Genomic DNA, 12,231 nt, shown 5'->3' with positions numbered 1-12,231 from the left:
ATCGAATTACTGAAGGCTAAAATTTGTGAAACTTCTTTGAGAAAGACAACTGAAAGAAGTCAAAAATATGTAGGCAATTGCAGAGTGTTTACAACATCTGAAATGAGATGGAAAGATTATTATTCGAACAATTCAGATAAATATAAAAAACAGAAATAACATTTCTGCATGTGTGTATGATATAAGATCATTGATGACAAAGAAGCGATACATCTTAAGAACTTACTAAGACAACATTTGACCGTTCAACATAACACTTCAAAACAATATGGAACTCACTCCATTAACAGCAACAATCAAAATAAAAGTCAAAATTTAAAAAGACTTTTCAGCCCACTCGTCACCATCCACTCATTCAACTTTTCGGCCCACTCGTCACCATCCACTCATTCAACTTTTCGGCCCACTCGTCACCATTCACTCATTCAACTTTTCGGCCCACTCGTCACCATCCACTCATTCAATCACTTCCGGACAACACTTCACCAACCAGCAAAAACAGTGCCATCTCAAATTTCCGCCTTTGTATCTAATCCAGTAATCATGTGGCACCGTTATGAAAATTTTTGGTTCTGTCTGTTTTAAATACTCTTCTATATTTCTATTTCTCTGAACATCTATCTACGCGCAGTTATGGAAGAATGCAAATGTTGCATGATAAGATAAAATGAAATATATGATATGTAAACACCGATCACATGATAATCATTTTTTAGCGTGAACATCTAACTTTGCCAGAGAGATATTGAAATATTTAATTTTGAATGGAAATTGGATCAATTAGTGTTGGTTGAATGATTAATAGGTGCACCTTCCTGTGATATAGTTAGCAGATGTGATTGATAAAATACTAATTGTGATAAATTACATTGCTTGAATTCTGAAATCTGATGATAGTTCAGAATCTTGCACTTTTGAATTTAATAATTTAAATTGCTTTGAACTGAAAAACTTTGAAATGCTACAAAAAATTCAAGAAAAATTAATAGTTCAAAAGCAATGTTAACTGAAAGAAATTAAATAATTTCAGCGCATACATTAATAAGCAAAATTAGTTTCATGTTAATGATGTAAATTTAATGAAAGACTTTCAAAAAAAGAAAAAATTACAAATTTTCATAGCGATGGATTTAAATCGATTAATTGATAGAGAAAATCTGCATAAAAATTGGTAGAAATTGATTTGAAACTATGAAAAGTACCAATAGAACGTAAAAAGAGGTGGAATGGAACAGCTTTTTCTTCATGTTTTTCATTGTTTATTTCAATTTTGAATAAAATGAGAAATCGATACGATAATTTGAAAACTGAAGAGAAAAGACCTCGGAAAATTTTCGTGGTAAAAATATCGAAAAATGCACATCGTCATTGCATGCAGCTATGAAATTAATTAAATACATGAGAAATGGAAATAAAATACTCGGAAAGCACGCAAGAAAGAAACTATTTAGAGTTACAAGTTGACTTAAAAATAGAAGAATTCCAAAATTTTTAACAAGTGGAAACAAGCAATTAATGAAATACAAAACTGGAAAATGTGTAACAAATAAAATCTAGAAAATTAAAGGTGTAAAGAACTTTAAAAATGGGGTAAAAGGCTCGAAAATGCAGAAAAAATTGTTGAAGATGTTAATGATTAAAATGATAGTGATAATTTGGAATATGAAAAATGGAAATAGAGAAACTGAATTCGCAAAAAATCCAAAAACGGTATGAAACATTTAAAAAAAAATAGGAAGGTAAATTGTTTAAATAACAACTCAAAAGGATAATAAAAACAGCAGAAAATTGATAAAATTCAAGAAGAAATCTAAAAATTCCACAAATGTCATGATTCAAAATTAGAAATTGAAATAGAAAATTCATTTTTTTTTGAAATGTCCGGAAGTTAATCTAAAGTTTGAGAAACTTAAAACTTATTCAGAAACTCCGGAATTTGACAAATGAAAGCAGGAAATTTAAGAGAGAAAAGAAATCCAAAAAACTAAAAAGTTAAGTGTCTAAAATTCAAAAGTTTAAAAATTCTAAATTGGAAAAATTTTAGCTCAGATTAAAGAATTTAAGCTTAAAGAATGCTCAACTTCATTTATTTTAGTGCACGAAAATAAACATTAAGGGAAAATATCAGTTTATTTTACAATAGATGACTACCCAGCTACCAAATTGGATACTAACTCATGACACATGTAAAAAGAGCATACAATGAACAATGATGTCACCGTGACAGAAACTTTTCAAAAATTTTCGAATTTAACCAAAAAGAAGATTGCATAAATAATGTATAAAAAAGCCAAAAGGAAGACTCCATATGACATAAGCACAGTTAATTGAATTGCAACCGAAATAACAAAAATATTAAATATTCAAATACATTTAAACTTGAAATATTACAAACTCAATTAAAACACAAGTTGATACCCGATCTGTAAAAGAAACTTCAGCAATAAATAAATAGAATTAAGCAAGATGAAAACGAACAACATAAAAAAGTTTTAAAACAAAGGAAATGAAAATAATTAATGTGAATAATAAAGTATTTAGAACATTAAAATTTCAATCCGTCATTGACCACGCCATTGAAATTGAAAAATGGGCAATTGAGTTCAAATTGGTGCAGATTTTCTGAAATTTTCACTTAGAAATTTTCAAGTTTTAACAACAACATTATCAATGATAACATATTGCCAGTGATGGCTGTCAGTTTTATAAATTGTTCGTTTATGTAAATGTTAATTAATGTATCAATTTTAATTCGATTTTCAATTTTAAATTAGTTTTTATTTGGTGTGACAAAGACACTCAGTAATAAACAATCAGAACAGCGTAACAAAGTTTCAAGAAGTTGAAGGCTGTTGCAAAGCAGAGAAAGCTTCTGCTTTGCAGAAAAAAATTTTAAAAAGCGTAAAAGTATCGGACCATTTGGTAATTTGAATTTTTGCATTCATTTCCTTTATGTTCATTCTTCACTATTCTCATGAATGGTTGGTTAATTAAGAATTTTTATTTTTCTTAAGATTATTAGTGTAAAAGAAGAAAAGACAAAGGAAGCACATTTCCTTCGTGTCTGTATATTTTTCGATTATCAAGCCATCTATCATTTAAAGCGCCGACACTTAAAAATTTACATAAAAGTCAAATAAACGCATATTCATACACTTCATTTACTTGGGGGTGCTGCCCACTCGTTCATTTTTTGGTAAATGTCATTGTAAAATGGCCAGTAATCCTCAGGAACGATATTTGTTGAGCTAGTGAGTGCAAAGTAGTGCTCATTCATATAGTACATATGCAAATTTCGAGGAATATTTATAATAGATGCAAAATTGAGATATAATTTACGCTCAATCGTATGATCTAATGACTGGAGTCATTCAAATCGACTAATTTAATATTTAATTTATATATCACTAATCAGTTGCAGACTTCCTCCATAGTCTAATTTCCACGATGACATTTGTTTTTTCTTTTGGGTCGCTCTTCTAGCAGCGATAGTATGCATCGACAATGATAAGTCTAATTTGATTAATCGTTTTATAATCCAGCCAGATATTTGTTTTTCTCTCTAATTTCAATCTTTTCCTTTCAAAACATTTCATCAGAATGAAAACAAGGAAATCTCATTGTGATTTGCAATCATTCCAATAATCGATTCTCCTCTTTAATTTGCAGGAAGAATTCATTGTTTAAAAAAGGAATAAACAAATTACAAAGGAAATAATGCAAAAATATAATAGGAAAAGTTGCAATGTTTCCGATTCGCTACAACATTATTCGAAAAATGAATCAAAATTAACGGGCAAAAGCAAAATAAATTAAAATAAAAGATAATTAGCACTATATTATATTGTAAGCATAACATTATAAACTAACGTATGTGATTCTTAATATACATCTTTTAATGGTTCTTAATATCCTTATTTTGAAATACTTCAAAGAAGACGTCAGGAAAAATGAGAAATTTCTGGGATACGATCGTAAAAAATTAGAAATACTCAAGAAAGGCAGCGAAAGATGATTTATTTTGGCAAAAGAAGGTTGTTCCACATTGTTATAGGATGACATCACATTAAATTAATCTAGTTAAAACTCGAAATTCCAAAAGTATTTGTGTAACTGGATGAAAAAAATAATTATAATTAGTATACTATATAAAGTATTTCGTATATCATTTTCTTCTTATATCGATCTTTACTTTCCATAGATCTGCCCATCATTGATATTACCTATATTTTATTAAGTTTGGAAAATGTCTTTTTTTCGAAATGTTGTAACTCTATGTCCAAATTTATGTTGTATTCCTAACTTTTCTATCATATTTGCTTAGAAAATGATGGCATAATAATGAATCAAATCACAACTTCGATTCAAAGTTTTCTTCTTCTTTCTTGGAAAAGACATCTTTCTAAACTAAAAATGTGTTTATTGTGTGGGTTTGGCAGATTCCTGGTAGTAGTTGCTCATTATGTGACAGTTATCTGTTATGTTATTTTTTGGAATGTCGTATGTCTACGGATGCAGTATATATATGTCAGCAATGATAAATCTAAATATCAAACAACCTTATTTCATAAATTTAGTGATTCTCGACAAATTTGACACTCTGATTCATCACTGTATAACTCTATTAATCATCTCAAAATACTTATTATAAATAACTTTTTCCCGCTAAAATATTTAAAATGAAACGCGGAATTACAATTATAATTTGCAAAGATTTCATTATTGCGCCAATTGATTAATCTGTAAAAAAAGTTCACTGTGAATGACATGTCACTGTGAACTGTTTTTGTTTTTTTTCGACTGCTACTATTAATAATTTATCCAATCTTGAAATCCTTGGTGTATAAAAAATTTGAACTCGAAGTATTTGAGGTCACAAACTACACCAGCTGATAATTTTAGTCCATTTAAATGAATAATTGTTTCGATTATCATCGGATAAATTAATGATAGTTAAAAATAGAGCCAAGCAAGCGGTATTTGTTTTCTGTTTTTTTTTTTTGGTCTCATTTTTAAGGAATAATATATCCTTATACATTGTCACTTTGCATAAATATTATGATTGGATTTAAACACTGGTTTGATTCCTTTAAAAAAAAAGAAAAACAGAATCATATAATTATTAAGAAGTATACAACATATCTGGTATTAACACTGGCCAAAATGTTTAATATATAGATATTAGATTATTATCAGATACATAAAGCTCAGTTTTCTGAAATATTTTAGCTTCGGAATTAGAGAACTTTAACAACTTTAACAGAGAACTTTAAAAAATTAGAGAACTTAAAAAGCAATAGTAAGGGATTTTCTATGATTACTTTATTAAGTGACTTATTTTTTCTTACCGATGCTTTTAGCACTTTATTAATAAATTTGAAATAAAGTTTTTTCTAATTTGAAAATAACCAACATCTTTCATATATGTAAAATTCTAGCTTTTTTAAAATTAAGCCACTTAATAATGAAAGAATCTTTTTTGAACATACCACAAAATAGAAAAAACCACCAGATGCCTTATTTATATTAATTTTAGCATGATGAAAAAGCAAACAAAGGTAATTTTTAGAGAAACCCACACTGACTTTATCGCATTGCATGCATAACAAAAAATACACAAGGGCAAAATCCAGTCGGTGAATCGATTGTAAGTATAATTGATTTGATGATAGAAAAGTGTCAAGTTGCGTTACTACTAGATGATTCATAAGAAAAAAGTTTAGATGATGTTTAGATCCTTAATTCAGTGAGCAAACTGAAATGGCATGAATAAATGCAGGATGAGACATTGTGCAGCATCAGTTAAAATTCATTGTCCCAAATTGTAATATCGCGAAACTCTAAAATATCATATGAGAGTAGAAAATATAAGAAATATATTCTATAAACTTTTTGCAATGCAATGTTTGTACCTTAAATTCTTTGTTTCCAATCTTATGTTCAGATTGTCTTTCATACATTGTTTACACGGTATCAGCTCCTCAGTTAGTTGATCTCATTATGTTTGAATCTGTGAGGTTAACAATTTTTTGTAAATCAGATCAACAGCTCTTTATTAGGCTGATTTCTCTTTCGGCAAATCGGCAAGTTTTTATTGTAAATCGCTTACTTTGTTTATGCATACTGCTTGCTATACAAAGAGGTCACTCATGTTCAATTAGGATGTGTGTTTTTACTGAGGGAGAGTTCAACTATAAAAAGGGATTTTCGCTGCTTGTACTTCATTTTTTCTCAAGTTTATTGTACTACTGCTACTGTTGATAAAGGAATTATTATACTCCTGTGCTACCCCATATATTAATATCTACATCTAACAAATCTCCTCGAGATCAGCAAACCTCTCCCAAAACAAATTTTTCAAATCTTTCTTCCAAAACAAATCTTTCAAAAAAAAAAACATTTTGGATTTGTCGTTGACATGCATGCATTACATTCAAATTGTATGTTCATAATATATTTTCCCTTTATCTTTCTGATTATCACTGATTAATAATTTGTCCACACTTATCGCTTATCGCTATTCAGCTAAAAGTGAAAAGAATTATTTTGATGGAAACGGAGAGGCATGCAACTATTATATGTTTGTGTTTGTTTTGTCCCCAACGATTGATTGTCCGATTAACTAGCATGTAAGGTTGATCGTTTCTGTTGCTAATACCTACCCGGTTTGAGTGGCAGTCAGCGGCTTTATTATTTTTTGGAAATCGGTCATTCGAATCCGATTGACCAGTCTTAACAATTTAAAATTGCAGTCTTTTATGCATGCCATTCAACATTCTGATAAAAATTGATTTTCACTATGCTAAACTGATCACATCTCTTAAGCAAGTTAATTTCATCAATTATTGAAAGGATAAACTATCCCAGCAACGATAAATACTTTTATTAATGAAGAAGAATATCTTTTTTCATTCTCTTTGCAGCAACAAAAAAGGGAAATGCGTCAAAGCAGGTTAGTCATATTCAAAAGAAAGAAGTGAAAATAGAAAAAAAATTAGAAGTGAGGGAGGAGAAGAGAACGAAAATATGAAGCGGATAATAAAAGTAGTGATGATATTATTCCAAATGGGACTCGTTTAAATCGATAATATTCAATATTATCATCTATTACTTGTCCGTTTATATCCTTTAACCAAAGGAATCGTTGCGGTTTCTTTTTATTGGTAGTAACTCCAACTGGTCCATCTCTGCAAATACCTTTTCGATAATGCCAAATAGTAACTGATCGCGAATCGTTTCGTCATATTTGAGTTCATCGTTCTGAAGTTGTTTAGTTAAGGATCTTAGGCGACCAAGACACAATCCGAAATTGTCGTTTAATTTGATTCTGGATTCTTTCCATGGCCAAGCAACTTGGTATCTACCATTGTTTTTTGTGATATTTCCTTTGAACCTTTCTAAAACTTGTTCGTCATCCTGTAGATTAAGTTATTCTTGAATGTATTCCTATGAATTCCAGTTCCCAGAATCGATCAATCACTGGAATGTTAATAGGTGTAATGGTGGTTTGATCCTCATTCTGAAAGGAACAGCATGTGCTTTGAGTTACCATCTTGTTGAGGTGATTACCACGTTTATGATTATTATGCTTGTTTATATATCCACTTCCAGCATTCATAGGGCCGACTATTGTGTTGATTAAAGAAAACCCTGAATTTATAATTTGGGCTTTCTCTAAAGAGATAAACTTGAAGAAATAGTCAACTCCGATAATTAGGTTAGGCGGTTTCCAACTGCTAATTTCCTCTGTTAATGGAAACAGAGTTGAAACATTCTGATGCATTGTCTTGATCTACAGATATTACCCTTATTTTGTTTGTTAAATAGTCGACTACTGTGGCTACAATATGTATAATATCTGCTTCTATCGTTTTTATTCCAATTCGCACTTTAGCAAAAAGTAATGTTTGATGGTTTCTATTGTCGAATCCCGCGAATGCCACTTGCTCATAATCAATATCTTCTAGGTGTAATCTTCTTGTTAGTTTCTTTGATATACACGTTGCTCGAATAAAACTACAATTTTATTTGAAACTTTTGGCATATCTAAATTAATTACTTCAACTTTTTTGCTAAAGAGCAAAACTTCTTTGTCATTTCGTATCGAATGCTTTATAACTAGATTGGCTTTGCCGTCTTGTATCTTCTTCGATTGGTCCCAGTGATTGTGCCTGATCGTTATACTTAGTGTAGCATAACGCGGTATTATGATGACCTTTGCAGTACAAACATACACGTTTTCTTGTCTTGCAATTGACTGTCGTATGTCCTGGTTGAAGAGTTTATACAGACGTTGTTTTCTCTCAGTCGTTGCACTCTTCGTTATAGACTAAGATAAGTTTGGCATTCATTATCCCTAGTTCTTATTGCAAAATGCACATGGTCTTTGGGTTTTGCTAATCTTCGTATTAGCTTTTGCATATGTTTTCAGTGTTCTTATAGTTAAAGCCGAAGTTTCTTCGTAAAACGGGCTAATCCTTGATTATGATTATTCCGTGGACCAATTTTACTTTTAGTTACCTTTTGCTCTTTTATGATGTCAAAGAATTGGCTTTTTGTAACTTCGTTTCTTTAGATAATTTTGTTAAGAGTTGTCTTAGCTTAGTTACTGACCATATTTCTGTTTCTCCTTTTTTTGATATACTATGTCCAGAATCCAGGCGAATAGTTTATTTTCAATGACAATTTGAAATTGGATTGTTAGGGATTCTTACCCATTGCATCAAGTTATCGAATTATTCTTTCAGTAGCTTCAACTGTTATCTTCCACTCTCGATTATTTTAATGAAATATGCAGCATTTTTTTAATGATGTGGGATTGCATTTTTTTCCAATAAGGATTTTCCGTATTACATCATAATTTTCTGGGGTTATAACCCAACAAGGCAATTAAATAATTTAATTTTTGGATGTCTGGTATGTTTTGCAAATAGGCTGCAGCTTCAATACTACTCAGAATCCTTTCCACAATTTAAGATTACCATTGAAGGTAGACAGTAGTAGTTGGGATAAGTTAACTGTTGGATGTTTGGGTTGGTTGCTCCTTTATTTCGCCTTCTTTAAGGCGTTGGATTGCTAACTCTAAGTCATTCTATAAACTTATGGTTATGATGACTTCATTTCATTTTTTATCTTCGACCATTTGGGCGTATTTGTCTTCTTGTTCTCCGTTATTGGAACCTGTTGTATATATTGGATCCAATTAGTTTAATTGTCTCAAGTGTGCCAATATGCTGTTTGAGACATATTTTTTCTTCAATAATTCTTTCTCGAACTTCGTGCTGTTGACAGGTTTCTTCTCTGGTCAACATTTGCTCCGAAGGCGTTAGATCCATTTCCTGGGCTTCTTTGAGAAGAGCTTCTAATTTTTCTTTTACCGGTCGTGCGCTTAGACATTTTCCGGCTGACACCAATAGACGTTTCTAGCAACTATTCAAATTTCGTGGCTTTCCCGAAACTGTCAGTTTTTTGGTAGCTTGTAGAACTGTTGTAAGTAGGTGTATTTTTCTCGTTACACTCCAAATCGGATGTACAAAATTCATAAATTCATGCGAAGAGCTTCGAAATTTTTAAACATAAAATTACTTCGTCTCTTCTCATCATCAAGTGACTTGGTAAAGTTTTAGATTATGATTCCGATTAACTGTTTATTAATTTTGCAACAAAAATATGGTAAATATCGTTGAAATTTGGTCAAAAACGATGAAATGAGGAATAAAAAGCAAACAGTTTTCTTCTTAGTCACCCACTTATTTTCAATTATTTATAAAATAAGCACGTGAATCGTGGCTAATTTGTAAATAATTACCTGATTTAAACTACGAATTAACAGATAGTCGCACGACTACTGAAACATAGCTGATTTTCTCGTTACGCATTTGCTACTTTACAAGCAATAAGTTTCAAATGAATAACTGAAACTAAAAAAAAGCATTCAGCTAGTAAATGTGCAGAAAAGCCATACAATAACAAAGAAACTACTGTTTGGAAAAGCAAAGCTAAGAAAAAGCATACAATAAAAAAAGGATCCAGTAAAGCATCATGATAATGTTTTATAGTTCGAAAAAACTGCATATTTATATCAATTTGTTACACTTCTAAAATGACTGAGTCCATTAAGTTAGATAGTCATGGAATTGGAATTTACCAATAACAGCAATTACTTTAGTAATTAATTTGATGATGTTACACAGAATAAATAAAGTTCAAAATCATTTAGTAAATTAGTTTTGAGCACATTTTGGTCTTTAAAATCCTCTCTTAGCTTTTTTTCTTTCTTTTTTTTAAGATAAAATGATGACATCTTAGGGACCTTGAAATTTTTCAAGTGAAAAAATTTCAGTGAAAAAATAATTACTGGTCAAATATGAACGGTTTCCTGTGTTATTTCAGAGGAATATTCAGTGACCCGTTACACTAAATTATTAAAATTCAAAAAAAAAAAAAAAAAAAAAGGAGAAGATTTATTCAATAAATATTTCAGTTGTTTCGCATGTTTCTATCATTCACTTTCGGGTTTTTATCCTTAATTACTTGATTTTCTGTTATTGATGCATTATCGTCATATGACCGTCATCTACCAATAAATTATGCTTATGAACTCTGGCATTATTATGATCTGAAATGAAAAAGTAAATAGCTATAATTAATGTAATGCTGCTGATAACAATAAAAGCGGTAGACAGTCTTGGTGATTAAGCTATCTTTTTAAAAATGATAATACATTTTATCACTTTAGCATTCGCCAAAATATAGTCTAAGCCAAGGAGAGTGAAATCAATTAGCATGCTTTTCTTTACAGCAATCTCATAAATATTTATTCATGGGAAATTCAGCAATCATTATTTTAAATGCTAGCGAATTGTAATCGGACAATTAAATAAATCATATTTCTGATCATTGATGAATTTCACTTTTCCGATTTTTTTCATTTCCAGAGAATTTCATATTTTGCTTTGATTTTAAAAGCTAGGCAAGAAAGTTGAGTGTATACATTTTTTCTGGCCATGTACGGGGCACTGTGAATTTTCGGAATGAGATGATTGGCCGACGACAGGTGCTTGTTGCGGTACAGTCATGATGACATCTCTTTCAACATCCTGAAATATACAGTTGTAATTAAGCAGCTGTACTTCTGTATTTTATATGAATTTAAATTTTATGGAACCGATTTAATTCGTTAGTGCTATCATTGATCAGTACGGGTGGTCTGTAAAAAAATTTTCAAATTAGAATGAAACAAAGCAATAGTAAAAAGCTTGCAGATCAACAGCGTAATTCTTTGCTAGATGGTTCTTTAGTTGCAGAGTTTTCTTAGACTCACAGGAATTCATGAAGGTAATAGAAGATAGTAATAGTAACAGGTAATAGGAGAATAAAGAGAAACTAAATCGAGAAATCACTTTTCCGACTGTATTTCTTCAAATAGGAAATCAATTAATTGGAGAAAAAGTTTCCGTATTTTTTGTGGTTTCTAATCTAAAACTTATTTCATGTAAATTTGAATTAATGATTGATTTATCACTTAACCTCTTCATCATTAGTGCAAACAATGTAGCAACAATTGCGTACGATGCAAATTATTAAAGTAATCATAAAAATGACTATAAATACTATGGTAACAGCATAAAGCACGACAATCCATTCACGTGTAGTTAACACAAATAAGTTCCAGTAACTGAAATTTAGAAGTCTGGAGCAGTTAGTAAATAATTATAAAACTCTTTTAAGTATATATATATGTAAATAGAGTGGCATCCTTCAATAATTACCTCATATTAGAGAAAAATATTCTTGGCGACTACTCAATGATTGTAAAATAATGCAAAATGACTGCATGTTACGATAAATTCGTAATATATTTCATGCGAAATTAATTGAAATATTTTTGTGCATTTGCAAAGGATATCAGCACGCATATTAGGGAAATTTGAACTTTGCTTATAAAATCAAGATATATGCAAAGGAAAATAGTACAAAATTAAAATTTTGAAAAGCGTATAAAATCAAGGAATATTTGCACTCAAAAGTAGTGCAAAATTAAAATCTTTGAAAATTTTGAAAGGAGTCTGGTTTTTTTAAGAAAAATTAGAAATAATTGCTAAAAGACAATTGCTTTTCTCATAAAAGATAAATTTAATTTCAAATTTTCTTCCAGACATAATTTTATTTGACAGAATAAAAGCAAACTGTGTGGGATAGAAATGAATTAGATGTTAGCAATTTGGATGT

General features: G+C 30.2%; 1 protein-coding gene across 1 annotated transcript; it reads right to left on the bottom strand.

Annotated features, from left to right (window-relative positions):
• Positions 1-10,544: 10,544 nt before the first annotated feature.
• On the bottom strand, positions 10,545-11,776 carry Bm1293 (Uncharacterized protein; the record flags this gene model as incomplete). The annotated part of the gene is made up of 4 exons (XM_043077441.1): positions 10,545-10,618; positions 10,994-11,099; positions 11,530-11,677; positions 11,772-11,776. The coding sequence occupies 4 exons, from the start codon at positions 11,774-11,776 to the stop codon at positions 10,545-10,547; spliced, it is 333 nt and encodes a 110-aa protein (XP_042933375.1).
• Between the last annotated feature and the right edge of the window lie 455 nt (positions 11,777-12,231).

The sequence above is a fragment of the Brugia malayi genome (genome assembly GCF_000002995.4).
Source record: "Brugia malayi strain FR3 genome assembly, contig: Bm_v4_Chr1_scaffold_001, whole genome shotgun sequence".
Classification (NCBI taxonomy): domain Eukaryota; kingdom Metazoa; phylum Nematoda; class Chromadorea; order Rhabditida; family Onchocercidae; genus Brugia; species Brugia malayi.
The sequence above is the reverse complement of the archived record's forward strand: the minus strand, read 5'-3'. Positions and strand labels throughout refer to the sequence as shown.